The sequence below is a fragment of the Anomaloglossus baeobatrachus genome, chromosome 10 (genome assembly GCF_048569485.1).
Source record: "Anomaloglossus baeobatrachus isolate aAnoBae1 chromosome 10, aAnoBae1.hap1, whole genome shotgun sequence".
Lineage (NCBI taxonomy): Eukaryota > Metazoa > Chordata > Amphibia > Anura > Aromobatidae > Anomaloglossus > Anomaloglossus baeobatrachus.
In genome coordinates, this window is record NC_134362.1 from 30,119,848 (window position 1) to 30,138,804 (window position 18,957).

Here is an 18,957-nt window from a genome sequence, read left to right on the forward strand (position 1 = left end):
GCTCGGGTGCTCAGTACTCATAACTAGTGATGAGCGGGCAATACCATGCTCGGGTGCTCGGTACTCGTAACTAGTGATGAGCGGGCAATACCATGCTCGGGTGCTCAGTACTGGTAACTAGTGATGAGCGGGCACTACCATGCTCAGGTGCTCTGTACTCAAAACTACTAATGAGTGGGCACTACTATGCTCGGGTGCTTGTATATAACTAGTCTCGAGTACTGAGCACCCAAGCATGGTAGTGCCCACTCATCAGTAGTTTTGAGTACAGAGCACCCGAGCATGGTAGTGCCCGCTCATCAGTAGTTTTGCATACTGAGCACCCGAGCATGGTAGTGCCCGCTCATCAGTAGTTTTGAGTACAGAGCATGGTAGAGCCCGCTCATCAGTAGTTTTGAGTACAGAGCATGGTAGTGCCCGCTCATCAGTAGTTTTGAGTACAGAGCATGGTAGTGCCCCCTCATCAGTAGTTTTGAGTACAGAGCATGGTAGAGCCCGCTCATCAGTAGTTTTGAGTACGGAGCATGGTAGAGCCCGCTCATCAGTAGTTTTGAGTACAGAGCATGGTAGTGCCCCCTCATCAGTAGTTTTGAGTACAGAGCATGGTAGAGCCCGCTCATCAGTAGTTTTGAGTACAGAGCATGGTAGAGCCCGCTCATCAGTAGTTTTGAGTACAGAGCATGGTAGTGCCTGCTCATCAGTAGTTTTGAGTACAGAGCATGGTAGTGCCCGCTCATCAGTAGTTTTGAGTACAGAGCATGGTAGTGCCCGCTCATCAGTAGTTTTGAGTACAGAGCATGGTAGTGCCCGCTCATCAGTAGTTTTGAGTACGGAGCATGGTAGTGCCCGCTCATCAGTAGTTTTGAGTACGGAGCATGGTAGTGCCCGCTCATCAGTAGTTTTGAGTACAGAGCATGGTAGTGCCCGCTCATCAGTAGTTTTGAGTACAGAGCATGGTAGTGCCTGCTCATCAGTAGTTTTGAGTACGGAGCATGGTAGTGCCCGCTCATCAGTAGTTTTGAGTACAGAGCATGGTAGTGCCCGCTCATCAGTAGTTTTGAGTACAGAGCATGGTAGTGCATGCTCATCAGTAGTTTTGAGTACGGAGCATGGTAGTGCCCGCTCATCAGTAGTTTTGAGTACAGAGCATGGTAGTGCCCGCTCATCAGTAGTTTTGAGTACAGAGCATGGTAGTGCCTGCTCATCAGTAGTTTTGAGTACGGAGCATGGTAGTGCCCGCTCATCAGTAGTTTTGAGTACAGAGCATGGTAGTGCCCGCTCATCAGTAGTTTTGAGTACAGAGCATGTTAGTGCCTGCTCATCAGTAGTTTTGAGTACGGAGCATGGTAGTGCCCGCTCATCAGTAGTTTTGAGTACAGAGCATGGTAGTGCCCGCTCATCAGTAGTTTTGAGTACAGAGCATGGTAGTGCCTGCTCATCACTAGTTATCCCATATTTTCCTTGATTTATATCATAGTGTCTTCGTTAGTATTTCTTTGTCCTTATGTTTGAATTGGAATCCTTCAGTCATTTAAGCAGGGGAGAGGCAGGAACCTTGGCTCCTCCTACAGTCACATCCACGCTCAGAACTCCTCTTTTTATTGGCTACTGTGTTACTCGGGGGTGTTTCCAAATATTTAGTTTGTATCTATGTAATCATTAGTTGGCACTTGCTGCCCTTTTACTCTAGATAGGACACCATGTGACAGAGTTTCCGCCTCTGGCCATCATCAACCAGACGCCAAACAAAATCTGAGCCGAGCGGCTGGAAATGTATAATCCTGTCATCATTTACATTCCATCCGAATCCGTCCCTCAAAATCCAAACCCGATCCAAAAGGGCAATTAAAATAAAAGGTGCCCACCGAACATCCTGCAAATGACGCTGCTGCTAAATAATGAGAAATCAAGAGAAAAAAGCGCTTTGCTCCTCATTGATGGAGGCTGTGAGGCTGAACGAGGCTCCATAAACAGCGCTCCCCGAGGACGGGCTCTAAACGGAGCCGACATAATTAAAAGAAGAAATTCTGTTTCGGTGATGCACCGCTAATCACAATATCAGTGCCGGCATTTGGCATCGGCAGCACCGGCCCGAGAAGGAAACAGAAGGCGCAGGGGTCTCAGCGGAGCGTAGCCTGTCTGAAGCAGCAGAAGGGGAGCGATGTAGTGAGCAGAGAGGGTCATTTATGCTGCGCAGCTCAGCCACAGTGCCACATTCTGCATCGCTCGCGGGTCATGCAGTGGATACACATAAGACAATGCATTGACCGCCATCTAGTCATTGGCCATTAACCCCACAGCAGGGTCTGTACCAAGACCCTCACCCCCGAGCAAGCAGTGACTGCTATAGCCATACTGGTTAAAGGGACCAAGTACAATTACAGCCGGCACAGATCCATATTAGAGGAAGGTTATTGGTGCATTTATATCCGGAAAGTTAGTGACACATGGTACAACCACTTCACCGCATTCAAAAACAGCAATTTTGACATTCCGGTTGGCCCTCACCTCCGCGAAACAGGAGAACTCCAGAACCCTCACATAGTCTATATCCCACAACCCCAAACAGTTATTCAATACCTTTAACTCCCCTCTCCCTGACCATTGCCCCGCCTGACCGCCCTCATCTCCGCAGAAGACTTTGCCGCACATTTCAAAATTAAGATTAACCAAACAAGGGAAGTCTTTTCGGCTCAACCATCACAACCCCTCCATTTAACGTCTACTACCCCCCATAACCTTCCTCCTCACCATGACTGAAGGAGAGCTTACTCATCCCCTCTCCAAAGAGGACCTCACTACTTGCGCATACGACCCCATCCCACCTCCTCCCCAACCTCACCACCAAGCTTAACCCAGCCGTAACTCATCTTTTCAACTATCGCTAACCTCTGGCACCTTCCCTTCTACTTTCAAACACGCAACAGTCATACCCATCCTAAAGAAACCCTCCACTACCATCAATCGCCCCATATCACTGCGCCCATTTGCTTCCAATCTCCTCGATCAGCGCGTCCATGCTGAACTTCCTCCATCTAACTCTCTCTTTGACAACCTACAATCCGGCTTCCAGCGCCATAGCTCCACCGAAACTCCACTGACCAAAATTACTAATGACTTACAGCCAAAGCCAACAGTCACTTCTCCATACTCCTCCTTCTAGACCTGTTCTTTGACACTGTCGACCAATCCCTCCTATAACAGATCCTCTCTTCCCTTGGTGTCAGAGACCTTGCCCTCTCTTGGATCTCTTCATGCCTTTCCAACTGCACTTTTAGTGTCTCCCACTACCACATAACCTCTCTCTGTTGGCGTCCCTCAAGGCTCAGTCCTAGGACCCTTACTCTTCTCCATCTAAACATTTGGCCTGGGACAACTCAAAGTCCTGTGGCTTTCAGTACCACCTATATGCTGGTGACACTCAGATCTACTTCTTCTGCCCAGATGTTGCCTCTCTGCTGTCCAGAATCCCAAAGTGTCTATCAGCCATATCCTCTTCCTTCTCCTCCGAAAGCTCAATGTACGCAAAACCAAACTAATCATTTTTCCTCCATCCAATTCATCTCCCCAACTTGATCTGTGTATTACAATACATTACATCACGCTCTCCCCAGTACAAGAAGTCCACTATCCTCAACTCTGCCACGTCGTTCAAACCACAGATCCAAGCTCTCGCCACCTCCTGCCATCTCCAATTCAAAAATATTTCTAGAATCCGTCCTTTCCTCAACTTTTAATCTACGAAAATGTTAGTGTCACCCTCATCACCTCCCACCTCAACTACTGCAACATCCTCCTATATGGCCTCCCTGCTATTACTCCCCCACCTCTCCAGTCGCTCCTTAATTCTGCTGCCTGACTAATCAACCTCACTCCTTAGTTTCTCCATTTACAAATCACTTCATTGGTTCCCAATTCTCCAGTGTATCCAAATCTAACATTGACCTTCAAAGCCGTCCATAATCTGTGTCCTCCGTATATCTCTGAACTAATGATATACTCCAACACGCAATCTCCGGTCCTCCGAAGACCTTTTTCTCTCCTCCACACTTATTCGTTCCTCATTCAACCGCCACTAAGACGTCTCCCGAGTATCCCCCATCCTATGGAATTCTGTGCCCCAATAAGTCCGGTTGTCTACTACATTCAGAAGCTTCAGATGGAACTTGAAAACCCAACTCTTAAAGAAAGCTACAGCCTGCAATGATCATGTTGCCTGCTCCTCACCACCACTGGAGCTGCTGAAACCCCCCCAACCGTCACCTCCTCAACCTACTGTCTCCTCACCATTATCCTGTAGACGGTAAAGGGTACTTTACACGCTGTGATATCGGTACAGATATCGCTAGCGAGCGTACCCGCCCCCGTCGGTTGTTCGTTACGGGCAAATCGCTGCCCGTGACGCACAACATGCTAACACCCGTCACACAGACTTACCTTCCCTGCGACGTCGCTCTGGCCGGCGATCCGCCTCCTTTCTAAGGGGGCGGTTCGTGCGGAGTCACACAGCAGCCGTCCAATAGCAGAGGAGGGGCAGAGATTAGCGGCCGGAACATCCCGCCCACCTCCTTCCTTCCGCATTGCCGGTGGACGCAGGTAAGGAGATGTTCATCGTTCCTGCGGTGTCACACATAGCGATGTATGCTGCCGCAGGAACGAGGAACAACATCGTACCGGCAGCAACAACGATATTAAGGAAATGAACAACGTGTCAACGAGCAACGATTTTGATTGTTGATCGTCGCTCCTTGGTGTCACACGCTGCGATGTCGCTAACGGCGCCGGATGTGCGTCACTAATGACGTGACCCCGACGATATATCGTTACCGATATCGCAGCGTGTAAAGCACCCTTTAGCCCAAGAGGGCCAGGCCCTTCGCCTCTGCACCAGTCTAAAATGCAAATTTCATATACCCATTTGAGGAGTTCTGACTTAAAGGGATTTTCCTATCTTCTTTCTTCAGGAGTGCTCTGCTTCTATGCCTCACAGTATCTTGTCAGGGGCAGAGTGCTCCTGAAGACTAACAGATCTTACAAGCAGTATGGCTCGCGCGACCTGTGTGTTCCCCGATTGCTCTGCCTCTACAGCATTGGTGAAGCGCAACGGCACCGATCCAGAGATTCGTCCAGAATCAGAACAGCATCTGCAAACTCCATGACAAAGAACTTGCCAGCTTTGTGCCCCTCCCATAGGAAATCAGCCACCACTGATACACTGCAGAAGTGGTCGGTAACCTAGGCAGTGAGCAGTATACTATGATATCAAAAATTCCTCCTTTCTTGAGAATGGATAGGAGTTTTAGTAAGAGGTTGCTAATTATATATATAATTAAAATATAAATAATTATAAAAGTTGCTAGTTATTACAAGAACTAAGCAAGAAAAAACGCAGAGTGTTTCTCATCTCGGAGGACCTACCCTGTCCGAATTATTGCATGAACAATACAAAACTTTTTGAAAAAGTTGCTGGCAGACAACTTGCAAGGAAAGGGAACAGAAGAGGGTGAGTAATTGCCGGGCTCTCCTATTTATTGATGAAGTAGGTGGCTATAAGGTAGCACCAAATCTTTGCAAAATCCTCCAATGTCTTCAGATTTCATGACCCTTAGGCGGGCTTTGCACGTTGCGACATCGCAAGCCGATGCTGCGATGTCGCACGCGATAGTCCCCGCCCCGTCGCATGTACTATATCGTGTGATAGCTGGTGTAGCGAAAATTATCACTACGCCAGCTTCACACGCACTTACCTGCGACCGTCGCTCTGGCCGGCGACCCGCCTCCTTCCTAAGGGGGCGGGTCGTGCGGCGTCATAGCGACGTCACACGGCATGCGGCCAATAGCGGCGGAGGGGCGGAGATGAGCAGGATGTAAACATCCCGCCCACCTCCTTCCTTCCGCATAGCCGCCGGCGGCAGGTAAGGAGATGTTCCTCGCTCCTGCGGCTTCATACACAGCGATGTGTGCTGCCGCAGGAACGAGGAACAACATCGTACCTGTCGTGGCACCGGCATTATGGAAATGTCGGTGAATGCAACGATGATACGATAACGACGTTTTTGCGCTCGTTCATCTTATCATCTAGCATTTACACAGTACGATGTCGAAAGTGACGCCGGATGTGCGTCACTTTCGATTTGACCCCACCGACATCACACGTGCGATGTCGCAACGTGCAAAGCCGCCCTTATTGTCTTATGTCCTTAATAGAGTTGAGCGGATTGCTAATAATCCGGGTCTGGCGGATCAGTGGCGGGTTGACAAGGAAATCCGAGATCCGATCCGGAATCCGGGAGAGAGAGAGAGGAGAGAGAGGAGAGAGAGGAGAGAGAGGAGAGAGAGGGAGAGCGAGAGAGAAAAAGAGAGAGAGAGAGAGGAGAGAGAGGGGAGAGAGAGGAGAGAGAGAGGGGAGAGAGAGAAAGAGAGAGAGAGAAAGAGAGAGAGAGGAGAGAGAGAGGAGAAAGAGAGAGAGAGAGGGGAGAGGGAGAGGAGAGAGAGGGGAGAGAGAGAGAGAGAGGGGAGAGGGAGAGGAGAGAGAGAGGAGAGAGAGAGAGGAGAGAGGGAGAGGAGAGAGAGGGGAAAGAGAGGGGAGAGAGAGGAGAGAGAGAGGGAGGAGAGAGGGGGAGGAGAGAGAGGGGAGAGAGAGGAGAGAGAGAGGAGAGAGAGGAGAGAGAGAGGGGAGAGAGAGAGGAGAGAGAGAGGGGAGAGAGAGAAAGAGAGAGAGAGGAGAGAGAGAGGAGAGAGGGAGAGGAGAGAGAGGCGAGAGAGAGGGGAGAGAGAGAGGAGAGAGAGAGGGGAGAGAGAAAGAGAGAGAGAGAGAGAGAGAGAGAGGGAGAGAGAGAGGAGAGAGAGAGAGAGGAGAGAGGGAGAGGAGAGAGAGGAGAGAGAGGAGAGAGAGAGGGGAGAGAGAGAAAGAGAGAGAGAAAGAGAGAGAGAGGAGAGAGAGAGGAGAGAGGGAGAGGAGAGAGAGGCGAGAGAGAGGAGAGAGAGGGGAGAGAGAGGGAGAGAGAGGAGAGAGAGAGGAGAGAGGGAGAGGAGAGAGATGCGAGAGAGAGGAGAGAGAGAGGGGAGAGAGAGGGGAGAGAAGAGAGCAGAGAGGAGAGAGGGAGAGGAGAGAGATGCGAGAGAGAGGAGAGAGAGAGGGGAGAGAGAGGGGAGAGAAGAGAGAGAAGAGAGCAGAGAGGAGAGAGAGAACAGAGAGAAGAGAGACAGAAGAGAGAGAGGAGAGAGTGAGAGGAGAGAGAGAAGAGAGAGAAGAGAGAGAGGAGAGAGAGGAGAGAGAGAGAGGAGAGAGGGAGAGGAGAGAGAGGAGAGAGAGAGGGGAGAGAGAGAACAGAGAGAAGAGAGACAGAAGAGAGAGAGGAGAGAGAGTGAGAGGAGTGAGAGGAGAGAGAAGAGAGAGAAGAGAGAGGAGAGAGAGGAGAGAGAGAGAAGAGAGAGAAGAGAGAGAGGGGAGAGAGTGAGAGGAGAGAGAGAAGAGAGAGCAGAGAGAGAGAGAAGAGAGCAGAGAGAAGAGAGAGCAGAGAGAAGAGAGAGCAGAGAGGAGAGAGAGGAGTGAGGAGAGACAAAAGAGAGAGGAGAGAGAGAAGAGAGGAGAGAGAGAGAAGAGAGAGAGAAGAGAGAGAGGAGAGAGAGAGGAGAGAGACAGACATGCAGGCACTACCACCCCATCCTCATCACCGCACACACAAGCACTACCGCCCATCCTCTTCACCGCACACACAAGCACTACCGCCCCATCATCATCATCATCCTCACACACACACGCAGAGAGGAGGGAGAGAGAGAGAGAGAGAGAAAAAAAAATATTGCCGAATCCGGATCGTGAGCACGGAATCCCACGTCCGGGCGGGTCGGACACTGAAACTGCGCGGATCCGGATTTTTCCAGTCCGGGTCCGCTCAACACTACTCCTTAAGCATTAACTCACACTTCCCAGGGAAAACAAATCCAAGTATTATCAGATCAGACCCCGCTCTTACCTGTACAGGAGAAATCATCCACGCGTGTGTACCCCGGCAGGCAGTCACATCGGTACGAGCCCGGCAAATTTACGCACGCCGTGTTTGCTTGGCAGTAATGCATTTTGGCCGCGCATTCATCGATATCTGCAAAACATCAGAATACGAGAATTATCTTCCCCTCCTCCTTTTCTGGAACATTTGTATCTCAATGAGTGACCATCGATTCTCTATCTCAGTAGACGCAAGATTTCTAAAACAATCAGGAACCAATGTGAAACTATGTAACAAAAAATAATCAAAAAAGGAACAAACTTCAGTTGTTTTATAAACAAACTCACAATTGCAACATTAACAAAGCAAGATAAAAAGTTTTGACACTTTGTTTTATTACAATACTAATGAGGTGACTTTTTCCTTCATCATTACATCTGTGATTAAACATGAGCTCAGTTTAGATCGTATTTTGTAGATTAAAGAAGCAGTTTGTACTTCAGAGCTGCTCTTCCTTCTATAGCTGGAAGCTGCAAACAACCGTTTTTGAGACTTTGGAGAACTGCCTACACTCATCCAACAGTCTACAATTATACCTTTACATAGAGAAGCCGGTATAGGAGTCGAAATTCTGCACATAGTTCCATTAAAGAGAACCAACCACCAGGGTTTTACTAAAAAATAAACTAAAACCAGTGCTATACTGGCGCTATCATGCTGATTCTATACATACCTTTAGTTGTGAGATCGGATGTATAGTTTCTGAAATACAGGCAAGAAAAGTTTGTGAAATGCACTGTTATTTGAGTGATAGCAGCTACAGAATATCTAATAGGTGGGTCAGATTTTTCTAGTTATTCCTGCCCCTGTCTGCCTGACTGTCCTTCCTCCCCCCTGTCTCTGTTATTACAGGGGAGGAAGGGGGGGAGGAAGGACAGGGGGAGGAAGGAAAGGAAGGAGGAAGGATAAAGGAAGGAAGGACAGGGGAAGGAAGGACAAGGGGGAGGAAGGAAAAGGGGGAGGAAGGAAAAGGGGGAGGAAGGAAAAGGGGGAGGAAGGAAAAGGGGGAGGAAAGACAAGGGGGGGAAGGACAAGGGGGAGGAAGGACAAGGGGAGGAAGGACAAGGGGGAGGAAGGACAAGGGGAGGAAGGACAAGGAGAGGAAGGACAGGGGGGAGGAAGGACAGGGGGAGGAAGGACAGGGGGGAGGAAGGACAGGGGGGGGGAGGAAGGACAGCGGGGAGGGAAGGACAGAGGAGGAAAGGAAGGACAGGGGGAGGAAGGACAGGGAGGAGGAAGGACAGGGAGGAGGAAGGACAGGGGGAGGAAGGACAGGGGGAAGGAAGGACAGGAGGGAGGAAGGACAGGGGGGAGGAAGGGCAGGGGGGAGGAAGGACAGGGGGGAGGAAGGACGGGGGGGAGGAAGGAAAGGGGGGAGGAAGGAAAGGGGGAGGAAGGACAGGGGGAGCAAGGACAGGGGAGAGGAAGGACAGGGGAGAGGAAGGAAAGGGAAGAGGAAGGACAGGGGAGAGGAAGGACAGGGGAGAGGAAGGACAGGGGAGAGGAAGGACAGAGGAGAGGAAGGACAGGGGGGAGGAAGGACAGGGGGAGGAAGGACATGGGGGAAGAAGGACAGGGGGAGGAAGGACAGGGGAGAGGAAGGACAGGGGGAGGAAGGAAAGGAAGGAGGAAGGATAAAGGAAGGAAGGACAGGGGAAGGAAGGACAAGGGGGAGGAAGGAAAAGGGGGAGGAAGGAAAAGGGGGAGGAAGGAAAAGGGGGAGGAAGGAAAAGGGGGAGGAAGGAAAAGGGGGAGGAAAGACAAGGGGGGAAGGACAAGGGGGAGGAAGGACAAGGGGAGGAAGGACAAGGGGGAGGAAGGACAAGGGGAGGAAGGACAAGGAGAGGAAGGACAGGGGGGAGGAAGGACAGGGGGAGGAAGGACAGGGGGGAGGAAGGACAGGGGGGGAGGAAGGACAGCGGGGAGGGAAGGACAGAGGAGGAAAGGAAGGACAGGGGGAGGAAGGACAGGGAGGAGGAAGGACAGGGGGAGGAAGGACAGGGGGAAGGAAGGACAGGAGGGAGGAAGGACAGGGGGGAGGAAGGGCAGGGGGAGGAAGGACAGGGGGGAGGAAGGACGGGGGGGAGGAAGGAAAGGGGGGAGGAAGGAAAGGGGGGAGGAAGGACAGGGGGAGCAAGGACAGGGGAGAGGAAGGACAGGGGAGAGGAAGGACAGGGGAGAGGAAGGACAGGGGAGAGGAAGGACAGGGGAGAGGAAGGACAGAGGAGAGGAAGGACAGGGGGGAGGAAGGACAGGGGGAGGAAGGACATGGGGGAAGAAGGACAGGGGGAGGAAGGACAGGGGAGAGGAAGGACAGAAGGGAGGAAGGACAGGAGGGAGGAAGGACAGGAGGAAGGACAGAGGGAGGAAGTTCGGTCAGGCAGACAAGGGCGGTAATAACTAGCAAAGCCCGACCCACCTCTTCTGTAGCTGTTATCAATCAAATAACAGTGCATTTCACAAACTTTACTAGCCTGTATTTCAGAAATTATACATCCGATCTCACAACTAAAGGTATGTATAGAATCAGCATGATAGCACCAGTATAGCACTGGCTTTAGGTTATATATGAAAATCCTGGTGGTTGGGTCTCTTTAAGGATTTTTCTAGATTTGCATTGGGTTTTTCTGTAATTTTTAAGACAAGAACAGCATAGGAACCCATTAATGTCAATAGGATCCATCAGGATTCACATCAGATATAATAGTCATGGCTTGGCATCTTCACAAGTGAGTAAAGATACAATTGGCATCTGACAATCCAGACTATTTGATAGTCCGGCGCCTTTGATGCTGGATTAAAGGAAGGTGACTGCGGCTCTATAAGTGGTTCCGATCCTCAGCTGTTCCTGAGAACATTACTTGCAGCATATTTTGACTCTCGAGCCATTAGAGAGAAGCGTCGGTAAAAGTATCTTTCGAGCTGTTTTCCCTCTGAAGGAATGAAGTGTCGCCTTCCATTGATTTACACGTCCTCTATTCTCGCAGCGTTACCCAGTATATCAGGAGGCGGATGATACTGTGAGTGTGAGGAGGAAGCACAGCTCCCCGGGCGCTTTTCTTTCCCTCTTCTCATGGTCACACTTTATAAACATCACAGTCACAAAGTCAAAGCTGAATAAATGGCTTTGTTATTTTCTACCTTTTTTTCATCTCCCTTTGACGAAAGAGCGTTAGAAAAAATGGTGATGGGTTAACACTAGAGTAAGTGGTGGGGTTAGGGATAGTGTAAGCGGTGAAGTCAGTATTAGGGTTAGTGTAAGCGGTGAGGTCAGTATTAGGGTTAGTGTAAGCAGTGAGGTCAGTATTAGGGTTAGTGTAAGCAGTGAGGTCAGTATTAGGGTTAGTGTAAGCAGTGAGGTCAGTATTAGGGTTAGTGTAAGCGGTGAGGTCAGTATTAGGGTTAGTGTAAGCGGTGAGGTCAGTATTAGGGATAGTGTAAGCAGTGAGGTCAGTATTCGGGTTAGTGTAAGCGGTGAGGTCAGTATTAGGGTTAGTGTAAGCAGTGAGGTCAGTATTAGGGTTAGTGTAAGCAGTGAGGTCAGTATTAGGGTTAGTGTAAGCGGTGAGGTCAGAATTAGGGTTAGTGTAAGCGGTGAGGTCAGAATTAGGGTTAGTGTAAGCAGTGAGGTCAGTATTAGGGTTAGTGTAAGCGGGGAGGTCAGTATTAGGGTTAGTGTAAGCGGTGAGGTCAGTATTAGGGTTAGTGTAAGCGGTGAGGTCAGAATTAGGGTTAGTGTAAGCGGTGAGGTCAGTATTAGGGTTAGTGTAAGCGGTGAGGTCAGTATTAGAGTTAGTGTAAGCGGTAAGGTCAGTATTAGCGTTAGTGTAAGCGGTGAGGTCAGTATTCGGGTTAGTGTAAGCGGTGAGGTCAGTATTAGGGTTAGTGTAAGCGGTGAGGTCAGAATTAGGGTTAGTGTAAGCGGTGAGGTCAGAATTAGGGTTAGTGTAAGCGGTGAGGTCAGAATTAGGGTTAGTGTAAGCGGTGAGGTCAGTATTAGGGTTAGTGTAAGCGGTGAGGTCAGTATTAGGGTTAGTGTAAGCGGTGAGGTCAGTATTAGGGTTAGTGTAAGCGGTGAGGTCAGTATTAGGGTTAGTGTAAGCGGTGAGGTCAGAATTAGGGTTAGTGTAAGCGGTGAGGTCAGAATTAGGGTTAGTGTAAGCAGTGAGGTCAGTATTAGGGTTAGTGTAAGCGGTGAGGTCAGTATTAGAGTTAGTGTAAGCGGTAAGGTCAGTATTAGCGTTAGTGTAAGCGGTGAGGTCAGTATTCGGGTTAGTGTAAGCGGTGAGGTCAGTATTAGGGTTAGTGTAAGCGGTGAGGTCAGAATTAGGGTTAGTGTAAGCGGTGAGGTCAGAATTAGGGTTAGTGTAAGCGGTGAGGTCAGTATTAGGGTTAGTGTAAGTGGTGAGGTCAGTATTAGGGTTAGTGTAAGCGGTGAGGTCAGTATTAGGGTTAGTGTAAGCGGTGAGGTCAGTATTAGGGTTAGTGTAAGCGGTGAGGTCAGTATTAGGGTTAGTGTAAGCGGTGAGGTCAGTATTAGGGTTAGTGTAAGCGGTGAGGTCAGTATTAGGGATAGTGTAAGCGGTGAGGTCAGTATTAGGGTTAGTGTAAGCGGGGAGGTCAGTATTAGTGTTAGTGTAAGCGGTGAGGTCAGTATTCGGGTTAGTGTAAGCGGTGAGGTCAGTATTAGGGTTAGTGTAAGCGGTGAGGTCAGTATTCGGGTTAGTGTAAGCGGTGAGGTCAGTATTAGGGTTAGTGTAAGCGGTGAGGTCAGTATTAGGGATAGTGTAAGCGGTGAGGTCAGAATTAGGGTTAGTGTAAGCGGTGAGGTCAGTATTCGGGTCAGTGTAAGCGGTGAGGTCAGTATTCGGGTCAGTGTAAGCGGTGAGGTCAGTATTCGGGTTAGTGTAAGCGGTGAGGTCAGTATTCGGGTTAGTGTAAGCGGTGAGGTCAGTATTCGGGTTAGTGTAAGCGGTGAGGTCAGTATTAGGGTTAATGTAAGCGGTGAGGTCAGTATTAGGGTTAGTGTAAGCGGTGAGGTCAGTATTAGGGTTAGTGTAAGCGGGGAGGTCAGTATTAGGGTTAGTGTAAGCGGTGAGGTTAGTATTAGGGTTAGTGTAAGCAGTGAGGTCAGTATTAGGGTTAGTGCAAGCGGTGAGGTCAGTATTAGGGTTAGTGTAAGCGGTGAGGTCAGTATTAGGGTTAGTGTAAGCGGTGAGGTCAGTATTAGGGTTAGTGTAAGCGGTGAGGTTAGTATTAGGGTTAGTGTAAGCAGTGAGGTCAGTATTCGGGTTAGTGTAAGCGGTGAGGTCAGTATTAGGGTTAGTGTAAGCGGTGAGGTCAGTGTTAGGGTTAGTGTAAGCAGTGAGGTCAGTATTAGGGTTAATGTAAGCAGTGAGGTCAGTATTAGGGTTAGTGTAAGCAGTGAGGTCAGTATTCGGGTTAGTGTAAGCGGTGAGGTCAGTATTAGGGTTAGTGTAAGCAGTGAGGTCAGTATTAGGGTTAGTGTAAGCAGTGAGGTCAGTATTAGGGTTAATGTAAGCAGTGAGGTCAGTATTAGGGTTAGTGTAAGCAGTGAGGTCAGTATTCGGGTTAGTGTAAGCGGTGAGGTCAGTATTAGGGTTAATGTAAGCAGTGAGGTCAGTATTAGGGTTAGTGTAAGCGGTGAGGTCAGTATTAGGGTTAGTGTAAGCGGTGAGGTCAGTATTAGGGTTAGTGTAAGCGGGGAGGTCAGTATTAGGGTTAGTGTAAGCGGGGAGGTCAGTATTAGGGTTAGTGTAAGCGGTGAGGTCAGTATTAGGGTTAGTGTAAGCGGTGAGGTCAGTATTAGGGTTAGTGTAAGCGGTGAGGTCAGTATTAGGGTTAGTGCAAGCGGTGAGGTCAGTATTAGGGTTAGTGTAAGCAGTGAGGTCAGTATTAGGGTTAGTGCAAGCGGTGAGGTCAGTATTAGGGTTAGTGTAAGCAGTGAGGTCAGTATTAGGGATAGTGTAAGCGGTGAGGTTAGTATTAGAGTTAGTGTAAGCAGTGAGGTCAGTATTAGGGTTAGTGTAAGCGGTGAGGTCAGTATTAGGGTTAGTGTAAGCGGTGAGGTCAGTATTAGGGTTAGTGTAAGCGGTGAGGTCAGCATTAGGGTTAGTGTAAGCGGTGAGGTCAGTATTAGGGTTAGTGTAAGCAGTGAGGTCAGTATTAGGGTTAGTGCAAGCGGTGAGGTCAGTATTAGGGTTAGTGTAAGCGGTGAGGTTAGTATTAGGGTTAGTGTAAGCGGTGAGGTCAGTATTAGGGTTAGTGTAAGCGGTAAGGTCAGTATTAGGGTTAGTGTAAGCGGTGAGGTCAGTATTAGGGTTAGTGTAAGCGGTGAGGTCAGCATTAGGGTTAGTGTAAGCGGTGAGGTCAGTATTAGGGTTAGTGTAAGCGGTGAGGTCAGTATTAGGGTTAGTGCAAGCGGTGAGGTCAGTATTAGGGTTAGTGTAAGCGGTGAGGTCAGTATTAGGGTTAGTGTAAGCGGTGAGGTCAGTATTAGGGTTAGTGTAAGCGGTGAGGTCAGTATTAGGGTTAGTGCAAGCAGTGAGGTCAGTATTAGGGATAGTGTAAGCGGTGAGGTTAGTATTAGGGTTAGTGTAAGCGGTGAGGTCAGTATTAGGGTTAGTGTAAGCAGTGAGGTCAGTATTAGGGATAGTGTAAGCGGTGAGGTTAGTATTAGGGTTAGTGTAAGCAGTGAGGTCAGTATTAGGGTTAGTGCAAGCGGTGAGGTCAGTATTAGGGTTAGTGTAAGCGGTGAGGTCAGTATTCGGGTTAGTGTAAGCGGTGAGGTCAGTATTAGGGTTAGTGTAAGCGGTGAGGTCAGTATTCGGGTTAGTGTAAGCGGTGAGGTCAGTATTAGGGTTAGTGTAAGCAGTGAGGTCAGTATTAGGGTTAGTGTAAGCGGTGAGGTCAGTATTAGGGTTAGTGTAAGCGGTGAGGTCAGTATTAGGGTTAGTGTAAGCGGTGAGGTCAGTATTAGGGTTAGTGTAAGCGGTGAGGTCAGTATTAGGGATAGTGTAAGCGGTGAGGTCAGAATTAGGGTTAGTGTAAGCGGTGAGGTCAGCATTAGGGTTAGTGTAAGCGGTGAGGTCAGTATTAGGGTTAGTGTAAGCGGTGAGGTCAGTATTAGGCTATGTGCGCACGTCGCGTAAAAACATGCAGTTACGCTGCGCTTTGTAGCGCAGCGTAACTGCATGCGTCCTGCGTCCCCTGCACAGTCTATGGAGACTGTGCAGGGGCCGTGCGCACGTGGCGTTTAAGAGCGCAGCGCTTCGGCTACTGCCGAAGCGCTGCGCAAAAAGAAGTGACATGTCACTTCTTTCCTGCGCTTTGCCGGCAGCTCCTGCTCTGTCTATGGGAGGAGCTGCAGGCAGAGCGCATGGAATCGGCGCTCACTACGGACATTTCTGCAGCGATCTAAAGCGCACATGTGCTCTTCAGATCGCTGCAGAAATTTCTGCAGGGCTTGTACGCAACGTGCGCACATAGCCTAAGGGTTAGTGTAAGCGGTGAGGTCAGTATTAGGGTTAGTGCAAGCAGTGAGGTCAGTATTGGAGCTGGTGTTAATAAGGGTTACAGTTTAGTGTTCGGGTCAGTGATAGTGTTAGGGGTAATGTGAATGTAATTGTCAGAAAAGCATCAAAAGACTAAAATATTCTCCAGGAAGTGGTGGAGCGCGGCGGTGATCCCAGGAAGCAGGGAGCAGTAGGACATCTGGATGCAGAGCCATAGGTTTGTCAACAATGAGAGGGCTCCACTGACTCTTTCCGTTCATGATAATGAGAAGACTCTGCTGACCCTTTCCATTCATGATAATGAGAAGACTCTGCTGACCCTTTCCATTCATGATAATGAGAAGACTCTGCTGACCCTTTCCATTGATGAAAATGAGAAGACTCTGCTGACTCTTTCCATTCATGATAATGAGAAGACTCTGCTGACCCTTTCCATTCATGATAATGAGAGGACTCCACTGACTCTTTCCATTCATGATAATGAGAGGACTCTGCTGACCCTTTCCATTCATGATAATGAGAAGACTCTGCTGACCCTTTCCATTCATGATAATGAGAAGACTCTGCTGACCCTTTCCATTCATGATAATGAGAGGACTCCACTGACTCTTTCCATTCATGATAATGAGAAGACTCTGCTGACTCTTTCCATTCATGATAATGAGAGGACTCCACTGACTCTTTCTGTTCATGATAATGAGAGGACTCCACTGACTCTTTCCATTCATGATAATGAGAAGACTCTGCTGACTCTTTCCATTCATGATAATGAGAGGACTCTGCTGACCCTTTCCATTCATAATGAGAAGACTCTGCTGACCCTTTCCATTCATGATAATGAGAAGACTCTGCTGACCCTTTCCATTCATGATAATGAGAAGACTCTGCTGACCCTTTCCATTCATGATAATGAGAAGACTCTGCTGACCCTTTCAATTCATGATAATGAGAAGACTCTGCTGACTCTTTCCATTCATGATAATGAGAGGACTCCACTGACTCTTTCCATTCATGATAATGAGAAGATTCTGCTGACCCTTTCCATTCATGATAATGAGAAGACTCTGCTGACCCTTTCCATTCATGATAATGAGAAGACTCTGCTGACCCTTTCCATTCATGATAATGAGAAGACTCTGCTGACCCTTTCCATTAAGATAATGAGAAGACTCTGCTGATTCTTTCCATTCATGATAATGAGAGGACTCCACTGACTCTTTCCGTTCATGATAATGAGAGGACTCTACTGACCCTTTCTCTTCATGATAATGAGCGGACTCCACTGACTCTTTCCGTTCATGATAATGAGAAGACTCTGCTGACCCTTTCCATTCATGATAATGAGAAGACTCTGCTGACTCTTTCCATTCATGATAATGAGAAGACTCTGCTGACCCTTTCTATTCATGATAATGAGAAGACTCTGCTGAACCTTTCCATTCATGATAATGAGAAGACTCTGCTGAACCTTTCCATTCATGATAATGAGAAGACTCTGCTGACCCTTTCCATTCATGATAATGAGAAGACTCTGCTGACCCTTTCCATTCATGATAATGAAAAGACTCTGCTGACCCTTTCCATTCATGATAATGAGAGGACTCTGCTGACCTTTTCCATTCATAATGAGAAGACTCTGCTGACCCTTTCCATTCATGATAATGAGAAGACTCTGCTGACCCTTTCCATTCATGATAATGAGAAGACTCTGCTGACCCTTTCCATTCATGATAATGAGAAGACTCTGCTGACCCTTTCCATTATGATAATGAGAAGACTCTGCTGACTCTTTCCATTCATGATAATGAGAGGACTCCACTGACTCTTTCCGTTCATGATAATGAGAAGACTCTGCTGACCCTTTCCATTCATGATAATGAGAAGACTCTGCTGACTCTTTCCATTCATGATAATGAGAAGACTCTGCTGACCCTTTCCATTTATGATAATGAGAAGACTCTGCTGACTCTTTCCATTCATGATAATGAGAAGACTCTGCTGACCCTTTCCATTCATGATAATGAGAAGACTCTGCTGACCCTTTCCATTCATGAAAATGAGAAGACTCTGCTGACTCTTTCCATACATGATAATGAGAGGACTCCACTGACTCTTTCCGTTCATGATAATGAGAGGACTCTACTGACCCTTTCTCTTCATGATAATGAGCGGACTCCACTGACTCTTTCCGTTCATGATAATGAGAAGACTCTGCTGACCCTTTCCATTCATGATAATGAGAAGACTCTGCTGACTCTTTCCATTCATGATAATGAGAGGACTCCACTGACTCTTTCCATTCATGATAATGAGAAGACTCTGCTGACTCTTTCCATTCATAATGAGAGGACTCTGCTGACCCTTTCCATTCATGATAATGAGAAGACTCTGCTGACCCTTTCCATTCATGATAATGAGAAGACTCTGCTGACCCTTTCCATTCATGATAATGAGAAGACTCTGCTGACTCTTTCCATACATGATAATGAGAGGACTCCACTGACTCTTTCCGTTCATGATAATGAGAGGACTCTACTGACCCTTTCTCTTCATGATAATGAGCGGACTCCACTGACTCTTTCCGTTCATGATAATGAGAAGACTCTGCTGACCCTTTCCATTCATGATAATGAGAAGACTCTGCTGACTCTTTCCATTCATGATAATGAGAGGACTCCACTGACTCTTTCCATTCATGATAATGAGAAGACTCTGCTGACTCTTTCCATTCATAATGAGAGGACTCTGCTGACCCTTTCCATTCATGATAATGAGAAGACTCTGCTGACCCTTTCCATTCATGATAATGAGAAGACTCTGCTGACCCTTTCCATTTATAATAATGAGAAGACTCTGCTGACCCTTTCCATTCATGATAATGAGAAGACTCTGCTGACCCTTTCCATTCATGATAATGAGAAGACTCTGCTGACCCTTTCCATTCATGATAATGAGAAGACTCTGCTGACTCTTTCCATTCATGATAATGAGAAGACTCTGCTGACCCTTTCCATTCATGATAATGAGAAGACTCTGCTGACTCTTTCCATTCATGATAATGAGAGGACTCCACTGACTCTTTCCATTCATGATAATGAGAGGACTCTGCTGACTCATTCCATTCATGATAATGAGAGGACTCTGCTGACCCTTTCCATTCATGATAATGAGAAGACTCTGCTGACCCTTTCCATTCATGATAATGAGAAGACTCTGCTGACCCTTTCCATTCATGATAATGAGAGGACTCCACTGACTCTTTCCATTCATGATAATGAGAAGACTCTGCTGACTCTTTCCATTCATGATAATGAGAGGACTGTGCTGACCCTTTCCATTCATGATAATGAGAAGACTCTGCTGACCGTTTCCATTCATGATAATGAGAAGACTCTGCTGACCCTTTCCAT

At 48.1% G+C, this 18,957-nt stretch overlaps 1 protein-coding gene across 1 annotated transcript in view; it reads right to left on the minus strand.

Annotated features, from left to right (window-relative positions):
- Positions 1 to 18,957, minus strand: part of NELL1 (neural EGFL like 1) — a 784,769-nt gene that overhangs the window by 338,262 nt on the left and 427,550 nt on the right. Inside the window, exon 14 of the mRNA XM_075325359.1 lies at positions 7,980 to 8,105. Coding sequence (XP_075181474.1) covers positions 7,980 to 8,105 — 126 coding nt within the window. The remainder of the gene's footprint in view (positions 1 to 7,979; positions 8,106 to 18,957) is intronic.